This window comes from Protopterus annectens, chromosome 2.part1, assembly GCF_019279795.1.
Source record: "Protopterus annectens isolate FY-2018-M chromosome 2.part1, PAN1.0, whole genome shotgun sequence".
NCBI lineage: Eukaryota > Metazoa > Chordata > Ceratodontiformes > Protopteridae > Protopterus > Protopterus annectens.
In genome coordinates this window covers 665,414,906-665,432,816 of record NC_056729.1, presented here as the reverse complement: position 1 = coordinate 665,432,816, position 17,911 = coordinate 665,414,906, and the positions used below count along the sequence as shown (strand labels likewise).

Here is a 17,911-nt window from a genome sequence, read left to right as displayed (position 1 = left end):
TGAGGGCTGGTAGCTAGCTATGATTTGTATAGGGGTCTTGTCAATGGTTAACTGTACCTGGAGTGTCTCCTGTGCGTCATACTAAATCCCTTTCCTAAAAGTACCAATTCAAATAATGTTTAATCTTATTTTTTATAGCTGGAGTTTACTGTTACTGGGAGAGAAGTTTACAACGTTTTGTGACTCACTCTTTTTTATATGTCAGTCATTTGTGCATTTGCTCTTTTTTTCTGTCATTTTTGTGTTGTCCACGACTTGTGTATGACATTTGATTGCATCACAAATAATTAAATTCAACTAAAGCACCATTTAGTCAAATCCCAAGCACATACTTACTCACATAAGGGATGTTAGATATGGGGTATATACCTTTAAATGCTTATGAACTAAGTACATTGATTATCATGCCATGTGGTAAGCAGATGTTCCATGTAGCTTTAACTTGTAGTGCAGACCTCGTGAAGTTTAGACCACATCTGCTGTTTGTTATTAATTATTCATGACCTCCTGATGTGAGGTTAGGGTATGAATATTTACAAGATCCTTGTTTTTTTTTTTTTAAATAACAATTGAAGCATTTTAAACACATTGACCAGCTGACTAATTATTTGTTTCTTTCATGAAGGGGAAGTAGCTCTGTCTATTACTCATTACATCCGAGTGACGCCTCCAGGTGCATCTGCAGTTACTTCCTACTGCGCCTCTAGGCGTCAATATTGCTTGTTCATATTTGCATTAATAATTCCAACACCATGCTACATACAAGGTATCAGAATATTTTATCTTGAAGCATATATGATGGCAATCACAACTGTATTGATATTTGACCTATGTCAATGAGTATTTCTTAGAAATGTCAGGTGATAACTTCATTTTTTAAAGGCTCAAGCCACGCCCACTGGGAGTTAAAGGTACACACTCAAAAGAGCTGTACTGGAGGGAATGATAACATTTTTGAATGGTTAGCTAAACTGCTTTGTGTTCTGCACTGATAAGCACAGTAAAACACTGGTAGGGTTAGGGCTTGAAATACCATATGAGCAGATACCACCCAGCCATTTATAGAAATGTACCATTATGTGTGTTTATGAGTAGGCCCAGTGGACATCCATGCCAGGCTTAAAGAACAGAGATAATTTACCACACAGCCCACTTGGTTGTAAAAAGCATCTCTAGTATGCAGGTGTACAATTGAACTGGGATTTTTTGAATTGTATGGCATCTTTAAGAATGTAGCCCCTTCCCCAAATCCCAGATAATGCTTCTTTCTTGACAGTATATTGTTTAAATAAATAAAAAAAAAAAAAATATTCAAAACATTTATTCTGGGGTAAAAAAGGGCTCCCTTTTGAAATTGCGAAGGTCCACTTTCCCGAATACGGAAACGTTGACACGTATACATCGAAACGCGTAAACACCAATCGTCCTGAAGCGCAAAATCTGAAATGTCGAATCGTCATGGTTGGCCCTTCTGCGGTGTAGCTCCGTAAGGTAAGTGTGCGATAGTTACAGACCTTAGGGTTAGGGTGCAGGTTAAGGTAAGTGCATAGACAGTAATGTATGTAAGGTTTAGTGTAGGGTTAGAAGTAGGGTTTTGGTTAGTGTATGTATGTGGTTTATTTATTTTGTTTGGGTAGGTAGTATGTAGCGCGTGGTGGGGTTGGACAACTATGACAGTTCGAGATTTTGAATTTTGCGGTGTAGGGTGTTCGGTGTATTGGCGGTTCGGGTTATATGTGTTGATTCCGTATTCGCTGTTTAGGATTTTCGCGGTTGTAATATAGACCCATAAAAAAAGACATTCAACAAAAATGTAATCAACCACAATAATTACCATACTCTTTATTTATGGTGTAGCACATCCAAATGCACAAAATAACATGGTGTATGCTTGGGTTACACCCATGTTGGTAGAAAGAAAACTGAATCCATGTCTTGCAGTTTAACTTGGTTATTGTTGCTATATTCTGATATGACAGGAGTGGCTTTCTAGGAATTGCTGCCATGTAAGAGAGCACATAAAAGAAATATATTTGAGTCATTTGACAAAGACATTCCTTTGTGATATCCTTCATCATGACATGGCAACTTAATTCATGTATCTATCAAATGTGTAAAACCGAAGTTGTAGTCATGTCTTTGGTTTTAGAAATAAATGTTGGAGGAGTTTTAATCTGTAAATACTTATCTGTTTCAAAAAAAGTATTGCTGCAGTGTATATAGTTGTTGTAAATCATCATACGTCTGGCTTTACTCTAAGTATTCCAACATTGCAAACCCAAGGAAAAATACATATACTGACTTAAGTTTTTTGTGTTTCTTTTTTAAACAGGCCTCTTCTAAGGTGCATGCTACCATTATAAAAAATTCTACTCGGCTGTTGCTGCAGTTGACACTGCGACCAGGAGAAAGTAGAAAAATTGGTGTCAGTTTCACACCAGTTGAGCCTAGAAGGGTAGCATCCCTCATATTAATTAGGTAAGTCTCTTGCAGTCTTATTTTCCAGAAGTTTTGAAAAAAAAAACTAGTACATAGGAGTTGTTTGATGTTAATAAGGAGTAGTGTTCTCTGTGGGTTCTGGATCATTGTGGCAGTTTACAGTTTATTGAAGAACTCCTCTCCAGCCACCAGTGGCACTGTTTGGCTCAAGGTTTAATATCTGTGAGTGAGTCCATTTATCCTCATTGGGTTTTGAAAATTATGTAGAAGCAATATTTTGTAAAAGCAGTGGTGCACCCTTCCTACCTTAGTTCTTCCCTGCCATCTATCATCTTAAGCTTGGGGGAAGTCCATCTGTTCTATTAGGCTACAAAGCTTTATTTTTTAAAGTGAGGGAATATTTTTGAAATCGTCTTTAGAACTTTTTGATGGCTTTTTAAAAATGTAGGTTTGTATTTTATTTTTTTTCATCGAGTCTGAGGTAATAGCTTTTGAGATATCATAAACCCTTTTGGTGTCTTGTAGACATAGATGGAAAATGGCTGTTTGGGGTAAATATTTTACTTGTGTTTACTTCTTGGAAAAAGACCATCAGAAGATGGCCTGTGACATCTGCAAAGCCTTTGGTACAGCTGCCCTTTATGTGGAAGCACCAGACCTGTGTATGCATCTGTGTTTGCATGTGTTTGAAAGACAGAAGCTCTGGAAATCACCGGCCTTCTTATTGGTGATTTGTTTTTTATCTGTGTGAGGTAACAAGAAGCATGGTCGTGCAAATAATTGCTTCCTGATCCCATTTCCAGAGATAAAGGATTGTTTTCAAGGTGGTTATGTAGAAGAGAAGCATCACTGATAGGAGTAAAAAAAAGGTGCATCTTTCTTTGGATAGAATAATGTTAAGTCCCCTGCATTGTTCTTTCAGGTCTCCATGGATGACCTACTACTGAAAGAGCTTAGAGAAGTCTTTGTTGAAGACAAATACTACATGCATCCATTGGCAGTGTTGATACAAATGCAGCAGGCATTCTGTTTCCCAAAAGAATGGTCCGATAGTACACTCGGACACATTGTGACCCTGGCCTGTTTTACCTCTGGCTTCTCAGTGACTCTTGGTTTTATTGAGGGATGGGGCTTCTTGGTTACTGCCACTTAGCTGGTGCTGACTCAGGAGTCCGTGTTACTGTCTTCCGCAGCTGCTTTCTGAAGGTCTTTGGAAGAGCAGTGGCAGTCTTCTCCAGCAAGGGCAGAGGAGCTCATCTAGGGGATTAAAGGTAGCACAGGTGTTGTGATCCCCATTGCAACAGAAGTTGCATATGATTTTCTTTGTGTTTCACTTTTGCAGTCATCACACTTGGGTTATCTGCCTGCAGGTAGCCCTCAGTCGGCCCAAATACCAGAGTCTTGGGATTTCTGCATCAGATGCTGTTGCCTCATCCCTGACGTCAGGTTATCAGGGGTATGAAACATGCAGCAGACACCATTCCATCAGCTTTTTTTGCAGTGCGGGAGCCCGAAGCAGAAGCAGTTCGCAAGTGCCGGTTGGCAGCTACCTGAAATTTTCGTTTTTCGAGTTTTAAACCTGAAATGCTAAGTACCCTGTTGGGGATCCTTTTTTCTTGCTTTAACCGATGTCAGAAAAAGTTAACAATTGTCTTGCCTGTGGAAAGCAAATACCTCACAGAGATTTTCATTCTTACTGCGTCAGCTGTTTAGGCCCAGACCACGACGTTCCTCACTGTCAGTTTTGTGCCTTGTTCAACGCCTGGACTATTCGTCGTCAGGTTATTTTTGTCTCTAAATTCTTTCGCTCTCGTTCTCCAAATTCCAAAATGGCGTCGGTAAGCCAGCCGACTACCGACCTTCTGAAAAAATGCAAAGATAAAGACAGACCGCATAGACCCAAAACTGCCGATGACGCTTCCATTAAGCTAGTTGTCAGTCCACCGGAACTCAGTGAGGCGCTTTCTCAGCCCGTTACCTGCTTCTACAAATTCGCAGGCCACTACTGAGACCCATTTGGAGTCAGGTATGCCATGAGATGCTTCTTTGACTATGGAACCTGTGGATGTCTCTACCTTGGATGGTTCCGGAGCCGCTGTGCAGGCACCAACTTCTGAGGGTATATTCAAACCTTCCGATGTTTATATTAAACTGACTACTTCATTAATGAGTAAGTCTACCGAATTTCTCAGGCCCAGAGTTCGCACTACGCCTAGGAAACTGACGACCAAAGCACATTCTCAAGCTCCCATGCCACAGAAACAAATGCTTAGAATGGCTGAAGACCTTATTACTTTAATTAGGGGAAGCCAGCCTTCCCCCTCTAAAAGGCAAAATTGATTTTCCTTCAGATTCTTCAGACCATGAGTCTGATGACTCTGACCCCTGTGATTGAAAGGACATACCCTTATCTACCTATACGGACTCTGATGCAGAGGAGTCAGTTCCCTCAGCCTCCCCCCCCCCCCATAGGACCTTTCTTTCGGTGAAACCTTGCATATCCTGAGATAGCATTTCCACTGGGAATGCCAGGACTACCCACAGTCCAAAAAGAGACTCGGGGAATTTTTAGATTTGCCTCAGTATAGGCCTCTAGCTATTCTGCCTGTCCTGGATGTTGTGGATGATGTCTTCATGGAATCCAGCCTTACCCCTGATACTTTATCACCTGGTCCTAGAAAGCCTGACAGATACTACAGAGTAACTGACTCTCACAAATTTCTCTTTAAAAATCCAACTGTAGATCCATTTCCCAGGGACCTAAAGGTATTAAGGCTTCTACAGCTAAAAACCCTACCCCTTCGGACAGGGATTCTAGGGCTCTAGACAGATGGGGTAAGAAGGTATATACCTCTGGAACTGTTGCCATCAGGGCTGTAAATTGCCAGATGTTCTTTGTGTTTCACTGTTTCAGTCATTACATTTGGGTTATCTGCCTGCAGGTAGCCCTCAGCCGGCCTGAAAATCAAAGTCTTGGGTCCTGCGTCGGATGCTGTCTCTTCTTCCATGATGTCAGGTCGTCAGGGGTATAAAGCATGCAGCAGACGCCATTACATCAGTCTTTCTTGCCGTGGGGTTCCCAAAGCAGAAGCAGTTTGCAAGTGCCGGTCGGCCGACTCCTGAAATTTTCGTTTTCGAGTTTCAGAACCGAAGTCTTCAAAAAAGCTAAGTACCCCATTGGGATCCTTTTTCTTGCTCTAAACCGATGTCAGTAAAAGTTAAAGTTAACAATTGTATTACCTTTGGAAAGCAAATACCTCGTAAGTATTTTCATTCATACTGCATTCCTTGCTTAGGCCCAGGTCATGATGTCCCTTGCTGTCAGTTTTGTGCCTTATTCAGTCCTCGAACTGTTCGTCGGTTTTGCATTTTTGCCTCAAACTATTTTGGTACTCGGTTTAATTATCCAGAAATGGCTTCGGTAAGCCATCCGACTACCGACATTCCGAAAAAACGTAAAGATAAAGACAGAGACAGACCGCATAGGTCCAAAGCTGCAGACGACGCTTCTGTTAAGCCAGTCGCCAGTTCGCCGGTACTCAGTGAGGTGCTTTCGCAGTCCCTGATACCCGCCACTTTAGATTCACAGGCCTCTACTGAGACCCATTCGGAGTCCTGTATGCCATGAGATGCTTCTTCGACTATGGAACCTGCGGATGTCTCTATCATGGATGGGTCCGGAGCCGCTGTGCAGGTACCGTTTTCTGAGGATGTATTTGGGCCTTACTGACTTGCATTTCATACCAACGCCATCTTCTTCTTCAAGGCGTAAAACTCGACCCATGTCTAGAAAACAGACGTCCAAACCGCATGGTCTGGCCCATATGCCTAAAAAACAAATAAGAATGGCTGATGACCTTATTACTTTAATTGGGGGAAGCCAGCCTTCACCCTGTAAGAGACCTAGAACTGATTTTCCTTCTGATTCTTCTGATCAGGATTCTGAAATTTCTGTTTCTTCTTATTACCAGGATTTGCCCTTATCCACCTATGAGGATTCTGATGCAGAAGACTCCATTCCCTCTGTTTCCACTCCAGAAGATTTTTCTTTTGATGAAAGCTTGCACACTCTTAGGGAGCATTTCCGCTGGGAAAGCCAGGATTACTCTGACTCCAAAAAGAGGCTTAGGGAATTCTTACTCCTACCTCAACACAGGCCTTTAGCTATCCCTCCTGTCCTGGACATTGTAGATGATGCCTTCTTGGAATCTAGCCTGGCCACAGACACTTTACCTCCAGCTCCCAGGAAACCTGACTGGTATTACAGAGTACCTGACTCTCACAAGTTCCTCTTCAAGAATCCTACTGCGGACCCAGAGACCATTTCACAGGGACCTAAAGGCATTAAGGCTACTACTGCCAAAAACCCTACCCCCTCTGATAGAGATTCCAGAACCTTGGACAGATGGGGTAAGAAGGTATACATTTCTGCTACTTTGACCATTAGGGCCTTAAACTGCCAGTTTCAGTATTCCTTGCCTAGGCCCTGACCACAACGTTGCTAGCTGTCGGTTTTGTGCTAGATTTAACCAACGCACTATTAAGCGTCAGTTCGATTTTGCTTTTATTACTTTGGCCAAAGGTTTAATTATATAATGCTATCGAAACAGCCGACGACCGGAGTTTACAAAAAACGCAAGGACAAGGAAAATGATAGGCATCTGAGGTCCAAAACCGATGATGAGGCCTTCGTTAGGCCAGTCGCCGGTTCTCAGTGAGGCGCTTTCGCAGCCCCTGGCACCTGCTACCTCAGAGCCACAGGCCGCTTCCAACTCCCACGTGGAGCCGACTGGGCCTCTGGATACTCAAAGTATTGGACATTCGGAAATCATTCCCTCAGATGGGTCCAGATCCGCTGAGCAGGCATCTGCTTCTGAGGGTGTCTTCAGACCTACACAGTTATATGTTAAACCATCTCCAGCTTCAAAGACAAAGACTAAAGCAGCTCTAAAGACAAAGAAACAAGTACAGCATTCTCCTACTCAGACTTCCATGCCTAAAAAACAGATGCTTAAAATGGCCGAAGACCTAATTACTTTGATCGGGGGTTCCCATCCCCCTCCTGATGAGGCCTAGGCAAGAGACAGAATATGATTCTTCTGATCAGGTTTCTATTTCCTCTGATTCCTCTTCTGAACAGGATTATTCTATTCCTCCCTATGAGGATTCTGATGCTGAAGAATCCATTCCTTCAGCCTCTCCTCCTGAGGATTATTCTTTTGGGGAAACACTGCATACCATGAGGGAGCATTTCCACTGGGAGAGCCAAGATTACTCAGAATCTAAGAAAAGGCTCAGAGACTTTCTGCTATTACCTCAGCACAAACCCCTTGCTATTCCACCTGTTCGAGACATTGTAGATGATGTATTTTCAGAGTCCGGCCTGTCCCCTGACTCTTTACCTCCTGCACCTGCTAAGCCTGACAGATACTACAGGGTCCCAGATTCTCATAAATTCCTATATAAAAACCCTGCTGCTGATATCTCAGAGTCCCAAAGGGGTCAAAGCTTCCACTGCAAAAAACCCTGTCCCCTCTGATAGGGATTCTAGGGTACTGGACAGATGGGGGAAAAAAGTTTATACTTCTGCTACCTTGGCTGTAAGGGCTTTAAATTGTCAGTTTCATATGCTTAAATATCAGCAATACTTAATGTCACTGCTTAAACAGAAAATGTTGACAAATTCTGAATGCTCAGAGAACAAGGAAATGTAGGATTTATTGCATGCAACTGAACAAGTGGGAAAGCATACTTTGCAATGTGGTTATGATTCACTGGAGGCCTCTTGCAGGGCCGCTGTTACAGGTTCTGTTATTAGAAGGCATGCTTGGTTAAAGGAACAGAATCTACGTGATCATGTTAAAGTAAAATTATTAGATGCTCCATTACAATATGATACTTTGTTTGGTGCTAAAGCAGCAGAGGTGTTGAAGAAAATGGAGGATAAAGCGAAATCCATGCAGACATTTAAGGATTTTTTTACAAGTACAGCCACCCAGATTTAGCAGGAACTGGCCTTCCAAAAATTGGTCCTTTCCAGTGTCAGACAGGCCACAAAAAGGCAGATACAGACGTCCCAGTGGCAAATCTCAGCCCCAAGGCACGTACAGGCCTAAACAATGGGGTGCTCCTACCTCCAAAAGCGGAGAAGACAAATCACAACCTTACAGGAAACAGTCCCAATGACTTTCCTCTGCCAGATCCAAGCACTTTTCTTTTGGCAGCCCCCTTAGGTGGAAAGCTAGCACTTATTTCACCAAATTGGCAAATGATTACCCAAGACAAATGGGTCTTGAACATAGTGTCCCAGGGCTACAGGTTCCATTTGTACACCCTACCAAGGGCAAAAGGTATGTTAGACCTGCCACACAATCAACGGGCAGAGGCACAAAAGCAAATTACAGCCCTCATGGACGAGACCCATTCAACAAGTACCACAACAAGAGCAGGGACAAGGATTTTACTCGAGACTTTTCTTGGTGCCCAGAAAGGACAAAACCTGGAGACCAGTACTGGACCTGTCTATACTAAATATGTTTCCGGAGGTTCCAAAATTCAAGATGTTGACTCTACAGCAGCTACTGCCCATGCTGGGCAAGAAGGCTTGGCTCGTAACTTTGGACCTAAAAAAGGCATACCTGCATGTCCCAGTCAGACAGTCTTGCAGAAGATGCATCAGATTCATAGCTGGCTCAATGCACTACCAATTCTCTGCACTGTCCTTTGGCTTATCTACTGCGCCCAGGGTCTTCACAAAATGCCTGGCACCAGTAATTGCGTTTTGCAGACAAAGAGGAATTCAGATATATCCCTACTTGGACTGCCTTATTCAAGCAGGGAACAAAGACATTCTTCTAAAGCATCTGGTGTTTGTAAAAAGATTACTAATTTGTCTAGGGTACACAGTAAACGAAAAGAAATCAAAATTAGTACCCTCTCAAGAGATAGTATTCCTGGGTGCAAGCTTAAATGCAACTGCCCAGATGGCTTATCTCACGCCAGACAAACAGAGGCAACTGACTTCTTACTTCAAAAAGTTTGCAACAAAGACCCAGTTATCTGCAAGGAAAATCCTGCAGGCCTTGGACTTCATGGCATCCTGCATTCTACTAATTCCATATGCCAGACTGCATATGAGGAAAGTACAATGGTATCTAAAAAGTGTTTGGACTCAGCATTGCCACAGCCTGGAGACAGTAATTACCCTAATTCCCTGCCTGCAACAGGAGTTTCGATGGTGGGCAACAGGCCTGCCACCACAACAAGGGTCTGCCATTCACTTTACCCACAGCCAGACAGACACTGACAATGGATGCATCAGATTATGCCTGGGGGCCCATATGGCAGGAAAATGTATTCAGGGCACATGGCCTGCAAGCCAGATGCATCTTCATATCAATCAAAAAGAGATGCTAGCTGTTCAGAATGCCCTGACAGCTTTCAAGGATCTACTTCATCCAGGACAGCTACTGATAAAGACGGACAATACTATGGTCATGTGGTACATAAACAAGCAGGGAGGCACACATTCCTACCCCCTCTGCAGACAAGCAATGACCTTGTGCGACACAGCATTGGCTTATCAAGTTCACCAGCAAGCACAATTCCTGCCAGGAAAAACAAATACTCTGGCAGACAAACTAAGCAGAAACCTCATGGATCCCCACAAGTGGAAACTGGATACACAAGTCTTCAGCATGATAACAAAGAAATGGGGATGCCCAGACATAGATCTATTTGCCTCCCCTCACAACTGCCATTACAGAGATTTTGCACAAGGATTTATCACAAACAAGCATGGAGAGTGGACACCCTATCCTTCAGCTGGAAAAACCTAACAGTATATGCCTTTCCTCCACTGCCTCTCCTTCCCAAGGTACTCCTAAAGGTCAGACAAGAGAAGCCAAAAATGATACTGATTGCACCAGACTGGCCACGCCAGCACTGGTACCCAATCCTAAAGAGCTTGTCTCAAGGTCCATCATGGATATTGCCTCAAACTTCCCACTTGCTGTCCCAACAAAACAATCAGATCCTGCACAGTCAACTCAGGACCTTAAATCTGGCAGCATGGTGGATAATGTAGCCATTCAGAACACTCCTCTTTCAAAAGCTGTTATGGATATTATCTTGGGGGCCAGGAGGCCCAGTACCAGAAAATCTTATGCAGAAAAATGGAAGAGATTCTGTGCTTGGAACCAGGAACAAGGCATTGACACATATGTACCAAATATTCCTCAGATTTTACAATACCTAACTAAGATGTTGGACAAAGGCCTTTCTTTTTCATCAATTAAGATTCATGCCTGTGCCATTTCAGCCCATTACAATATGGAACCACCTATCTTTTCTCATCCTTTAATAAGGCAGAACCTCAGAGGGGCCAAAAACATCAGGCCTCCAAGGAGAGCACCAATTCCGGCATGGGACCTCCATTATGTCTTGGAAAAACTCGCACTGCCTCCCTTTGAGCCAGCCTCAACAGCTGATATAAAGTTCTTATCCTGGAAAACAGCTCTGCTCCTGTCAATAACCTCCGCAAGACGAGTCTCGAAGTTACAAGCACTCATGGCTGTTGAACCTTTCATCATTTTTCATCCAGACAGGGTTTCTCTGAGGACAAACCCAACATTTATGGCCAAGGTGGTGTCCACTGTGGCCCTCAACCAAACCATTCACTTGCCTACCTTTTATCCAAACCCACAGAACAAGGATGAGAAAAGCATTCTTTGGACATACACAGGCAGCTACGCTTCTACTTGGACAGAACTAAAGCTTTCAGAAAGACTGAGCAACTCTTAGTGTCATATGCTGCAGGATCACAAGCAAAGGCCATCTAAAAACAGACTATTTCTAAATGGCTAGGTCATTGCATCCGTTTCTGCTATTCTCAGCATGGCAAATCAGTGCCTAAGGGCATTAGGCCTCATTCTACCAGAGCAGCAGCCACTTCAGCAGCCTTCCTCAGAGGAGTACCAACCAAAGACATCTTAGCGGCTGCAACTTGGAGTTCAGTGCACACTTTTACAAAGCACTACCACTTACCTCTTTACTCTAAATCCAGAGCAGGCTTTGCCACTGCAGTGCTGCAGATCCTCTTAGCCTCTCCTAATCCTATTTAGCCCAGCCACCCATCCTCAGCTTTGGGATTCAACCCAAGAGTAATGACTGCAACAGTGAAACATGATGAACATAGTGCAGTTGTGTACCTACCATAAATGTAGATGTTCGAGTGTATTCACTGTTGCAGTCCAGGTTACCCTCCCTCCGTCCCCCTTTCTTTTGCTGGGGTATATCTGTACTTCTGTATTCTATACAACCTATGTGGTGTATTTGCTTGCAGATGAAGGAAATGTTTCTTTACTGCATGTATGTTTATTTGCATAATATATTTAGCCTACCCTTTTGGGGGCACCTGACATCTGGGGCAAGAAAAACTGAAGAAAATGGCGTTGGCTGCATCTTTTATACCCCTGGCGCACTGACATTAGGGAAGAGGTGACAGCAACCGACGCCAGACCAGCATTTTGGAATTCAGGCCGACTGCGGGTAGCCTGCCAGCAGGATAACCCAAGAGTAATGACTGCAACAGTGAATACACTCGAACATCTACATTTATGGTAGGTACACAACTGTACTTTTTCTGCATTTCCCTTTGGCTTATCTACTGCGCCCAGGGTATTCACAAAGTGCCTAGCTCCAGTTATCGCCTTTTGCAAGCAAAGAAATATTCAGATATACCCATATCTGGACGATTGTCTAATTCAGGCAGAAAGCCAGGACATGCTACTAAATCATTTGGCATTTATAAAGAAACTGCTAACCTCACTGGGGTACACCATAAACAAAAAGAAATCTTATCTAGTACCCTGCCAACAAATTGTATTCCTGGCAGCAAGCTTGAACACAACTTCCCAGATGGCTTACCTCATGGCAGAGAAATTTGACAGCCTGCTTCAAACTACTGGCCACAAAGACCCAGCTATCTGCAAGGAAAATACTGCAAGCCCTGGGGTTCATGGCCTCCTGCATTCTACTAATTCCATATGCAAGACTGCATATCAGGAAACTACAATGGTATCTAAAAAGCCTATGGTGTCAACATTCTCAGGACCTGGAATCAATGATCCCTATCATTCCTTGTATAAAGACAGAGTTCCTGTGGTGGGCAGAGCCCTGCTACCACAACAAGGGACTGCCATTCACTCTACCCCCTGCCACCCAAACACTAATGGAGCATCAGACTGCGCACGGGGGTCTCATTTGGCAGGGCAGTGCATTCAGGGCAAATGGAACTCGAGTCAAATGCACCTGCATATCAGTCAAAAAGAAATTTTAGCTGTACAGAATTTCCTGACAGCCTTCAAAGACCACATTCTTCCAGGACAATTATTGGTAAAGACAGACAATACCACTGTTATGTGGTACATAAACAAGCAGGGGGATCCCACTCGTATCCCCTCTGCAGACTAGCCATGGCTCTGTGGAACACAGCCTTGAGCTACCAAGTGCACCTACAAGCTCAATTCCTGCCAGGCAAACTAAATTCACTGGCAGATGACTTAAGCAGAAATTTCATGGACCCACACAAGTGGAAACTGGAACCAAAGATATTCAACATTTTGAGAAACAAATGGGGGAACCCAGAGATAGACCTGTTTGCCTCCCCTCAGAACTACCAATTGGACAAATTCTGCACAAGGACTCCCCACAGACGAGCTTGGAAAGTGGATGCCCTGTCCTTCACCTGGGAAAGCCTCTCAGTTTATGCCTTTCACCCTCTGCCTCTCCTCTCGAACGTTCTGCTAAAGATCAAACAGGACAAACCAAGGACAATACCGATTGCACCCGACTGGCCACACCAGCACTGGTACCCCCTCTTGCTCAGTATGTCACTGCTGGAACCATGGCACCTGCTTCAGATCCCTTCCCTGCTGTCCCAGCAGGAGGGCCAGATTCTGCTCTCCCAGCTCCAAAACCTGAACCTTGCAGCCTGGCTAATTACCTGAGCTCTCCAATAGCATCCCTCAATAAGCAGGTGCTAGATGTCATTCTGGAGGCCAGGAGGCCTAGTACTTGAAAATCCTATGCTGAAAAGTGGAAAAGATACTGTTCCTGGAGCCAGACTCGGGGGATGGGCACAACAGTGGCCAGCTTATTGCATATTCTTCAATACTTAACAGAGATGCTCCACAAGGGCCTTTTCTTCTCATCAATTAAAGTTCATGCCTCAGCCATTTCAGCACATTATAATACTGAGCCACCCCTCTTCTCTCACGCCCTGCTGAAACAATTCCACAGAAGGGCCAAAAATTTAAGACCACCCAGGAGAGCACGTACTCCAGCCTGGGACCTTAGCTTTGTATTGGAAAAGCTCACTCTACCTCCTTTTGAGCCACCTGCAACTGCAGAGTTGAAATTCCTTTCTTGGAAAACAGCATTCCTTCTAGCCATCATGTCAGCAAGAAGAGTGTCTGAATTACAGGCCGTCATGGCAGTGGAGCCCTTCATCATCTTCCATGCAGACAGGGTGTCCCTCAGGACCAATCCTTCCTTTATGCCCAAGGTGGTATCCAGTGTGGCCCTTTATCAGTCCATTCATTTGCCAACCTGCTTTCCTAATCCACAGAACAAAGGAGAACGAATACTGCACTCTTTGGACGTGCACAGACAGCTTAGATTTTATTTGGACAGGACTAAGCCTCTCAGAAAAACTGAACAGCTGCTTGTTGCCTTTGCTGCAGGGGCAGAGGTGAAGGCCATTTCAAAGCAAACCATTTCTAAATGGATAGGCCATTGCATTTATTTCTGCTATAAGCACCATGGAAAAACCTACCCCATGGGGGATACGATCACATTCCACCAGGGCTGTATCTATGTCTACAGCCTTTCTCAGAGGTGTCCCTACCAGGGACATCCTAGTAGCTGCTATCTGGAGCTCTGTACATACCTTCACCAAGCATTACCACATGCCTCTTTTTTCTAAATCCAGAGCTGTTTTTGCCACTGCAGTCTTGCTGGGCTTAATAGCTGGTCCTAATGCTTTCTAACTGGCTCCTCCCTTCCTTAGCTTTGGGACTCTACCCAAATGTAATGACTACAACAGTGAAATGCAAAGAACATAGTACCATTGTGTACACGTACCACAAATGTAGATGTTCGAGTGTATTCACTGTTGCAGTCCTGGTTACCCTCCCTCCAGCCTCCTGACTTCTCTTGGCTATACTTTTCTTCTTGTTTAGTGTACTTCAGCTTTCTAGTGTATTTGCTTTTTGTTGGAGGTGTAACCTTATATATAATTGTTTCCATTATGGGGGCACCTGACATCTGGGGCAAGAAAAATGGATGTAATGGCGTCGGCTGCATGCTTTATACCCCTGATGTCATGGAAGAAGAGACAGCATCCGATGCAGGACCCAAGATTTTGATATTCAGGCCGGCTGATGGATACCTGCAGGCAGATAACCCAAATGTAATGACTGCAACAGTGAATACACTTGAACATCTACATTTATGGTAAGTGTACACAACTTTACTTTTCACATGTTGAAGTACCAGCAGCATATTGTTGATCTAATTAAACAAAAAATGTTGTTGATTCCTGATTGCGCAGAAAATAAGGACTTACAAGACTTGATGCATTCTGCAAACCAAGTTGGTAAACATAATTTGTAGTGTGGTTTTGATGCCTTAGAAGCATCTTGCATGGCTGCTGTCACTGGGTCTCTTCTAAGAAGGCATGCTTGGCTGAAGGAACAAATCTTGCCAGACCATGTCAAGGCAAAATTACTTGATGCTCCATTAAACCAAGACCGTTTGGCTTGAAAGCAGAATAAGTTCTTAAAAAGATGGAAGAAAAAGGTAAATCCACGCAAACTGTTAAAGATTTCTTACAGGTACAGCCACCTAGATTCAGTAGGCATTGGCCTTCAAAAAAATTGGTCCTTTCCAGTCCCTTCCAGACCTTCTCAGCCCAAACCCAGGGGCAACAGAGCACAAAGACTACAGTCTCAGGTTATGCACAAATCTAAACAATGGAGTGCTCCCTCCTCAAAAACTGGGAGTGGTAAGCCACCCCCCTATGGAAAAAGTTCACAATGACTTGTCCTTAACCCTTCCTAGCCATGCCCAAGTACTTGCACCCCTAGGAGGAAAACTCACCCTGCATGCAAAAAACTGGGATTATATTACGCAGGAAAGATGGGTCTTAAACATTGTATCCCAGGGATACAGATTCTATTTCCACTCTCTGCCAACCCCCAAGCAGATTGCCAGACCTTCCTCCAAACCAGTGGACAGAGGCCCAAAAGCAAGTACTTTCTTTTCTCAGTATCAGGGCTATTCAACCTGTGCCAACAGAGCAAAGGGGACAGGGTTTCTACTCCAGGCTGTTCCTGGTGCCCAGGAAAGAAAACTCTTGGCGCCCTATTCTGGATTTGTCAACCCTAAACACCTTCCTGGTGGTACCAAAATTCAGAATGCTTACACTCCAACAGCTCCTTCCTGTGCTAGCCAAGGACTCCTGGCTATTCACCTTAGACTTAAAGAAGCTTATCTTCACATCCCCAAAAGGGAATCTTACAGGAAATATCTACGTTTCAGGCAGGCTCTATGCACTATCAAATGTTCTTCGTGTTTCACTGTTGCAGTCATCACATTTGGGTTATCTGCTTGCAGTAGTCCTCATTCGGCCTGATTATCAAAGTCTTGGGTCCTGCTTCGGTTGCTGTCTCATCTTCCATGACGTCAGGTAGTCAGGTGTATAAAGCTTGTAGCCGATGCCATTACATTAGTCTTTCTTGCCGTGCGGTGCCCGAAGCAAAAGCAGTTCCCAAGTGCCGGTCGGCCAACTCCTGAAATTTTCATTTTCGAGTTTCAGAACCAAAGTCTTCAAGAAAGCCAAGTACCCTACTGGGGAACCTTTTTCTTGCTCTAAACCGATGTCCATAAAAGTTAACAATTGTATTTCTTGTGGAAAGCAAATTCCTCATAAAGATTTCCATTCGTACTGCATTCCTTGCTTAGGCCCAGACCACGACGTTCATCGCTGTCAGTTTTGTGCCTTATTCAAACCTCAAACTATTCGTTGTCTGTTCATTTACGCTTCTAACTATTTTGGTACTCTGTTCAATTATCCAGAAATGGCTTCGGTAAGCCCCCCAACTACAGACATTCTAAAAAAAACACAAAGATAAGGACAGAGACAGACCGCATAGGTCCAAAGCTGCTGACGACGCTTCTCCTAAGCTAGTCGCCAGTTCGCCAGTACTCAATGAGGCGGTTTTGCAGCCCCTGATACCCGCTACTTCAGATTCGCAGGCCTCTACTGAGACCCATTCGGAGTCCGGTATGCTGCGAGATGCCTCCTCGACTGTGGAACCTGCGGATGTGTCTACCTTGGATGGGTCGGGAGCCGCTGTGCAGGCACCGGCTTCTGAGGGTGTATTCAGGCCTACTGACTTGCATATTAAATTGACTCCATCTTCTTCTTCAAGGCCTAAAATTCGATCCTTGCCTAGAAAACCGAAGCCCAGACTGCATGGCCAGACCCCTGTGCTTAAAAAACAAATGGTAAGAATGGCTGAACACCTTATTACTCTAATCAGGGGGAAGCCACCCTTCCCCCTCTAAGAGACCTAGGACTGATTTTTCCTTCTGATTCTTCTGATCAGGACTCTGAAATTTCTGTTTCCACTGATGACCAGGATTTACCCTTATCTACCTATGAGTATTCTGATGAAGAGGACTCCATTCTCTCTGCTTCCCCACCAGAGGATTTCTCTTTTAGTGAAACCTTGCATACTCTTGGGGAGCATTTTTGCTGGGAAAGCCAAGATTACTCTTACTCCAAAACGAGGCTTAGGGATTTCTTACTCCTGCCCTAACACAGGCCTTTAGCTATACCTCCTGTACTGGACAATGTTAAGTTGTCAATCTCGCCTTCATTCTTGCTGGATGGGTTCGGAGCCGTTCCTCGGCTCCGACTCGGCCTATACTAAAGCTCAAGAGCTATTTTTACCAGCTCGAGGCTACCCTGTATCCCACAATGCTAGGCGCTAACTACCCAGATCTCGTTTGCCGCTTCAGCTGCAAGGTTGCATTTTTGCCGGCTCTCAGGTTAGATTTATAAAAATCTCTCCTGGTAAGGTTTTTTTCTTCCCTTTGGTAGTAATAGTTTTTCTATTAGATCCACTTTACCCCTCTAGTGTATCCCCACCTTAGATAGTTCCCTTTCGGGTTTGTTTCTAACTACTACTCGTTACCTACCCCACTCCATAGATTATTAGGCCTTCGGGCTAATTTTTAGTTTAAATCTTAACTTAATCTTAAGTTTAATTTAGTTTAAAATTCTCTATTTGTCAGTCTAAATAGTCTCAGTCTTTGTGTGTGCATGTGTGACTAGACTGAGTAAGTTTGAGTGTGGGTGTTTGTTTTGTGTGAGTGTGACTTGTCTTCCCTGTCAGGATGTCTA

General features: G+C 44.0%; 1 protein-coding gene across 1 annotated transcript in view; it reads left to right on the top strand.

Moving 5' to 3' along the window:
- TMEM131L (transmembrane 131 like) overlaps window positions 1-17,911 on the top strand; it is a gene marked incomplete in the record, with an annotated part of 1,995,267 nt that overhangs the window by 1,247,752 nt on the left and 729,604 nt on the right. The window contains 1 exon segment of the mRNA XM_044062407.1: window positions 2,333-2,478. Coding sequence (XP_043918342.1) covers window positions 2,333-2,478 — 146 coding nt within the window.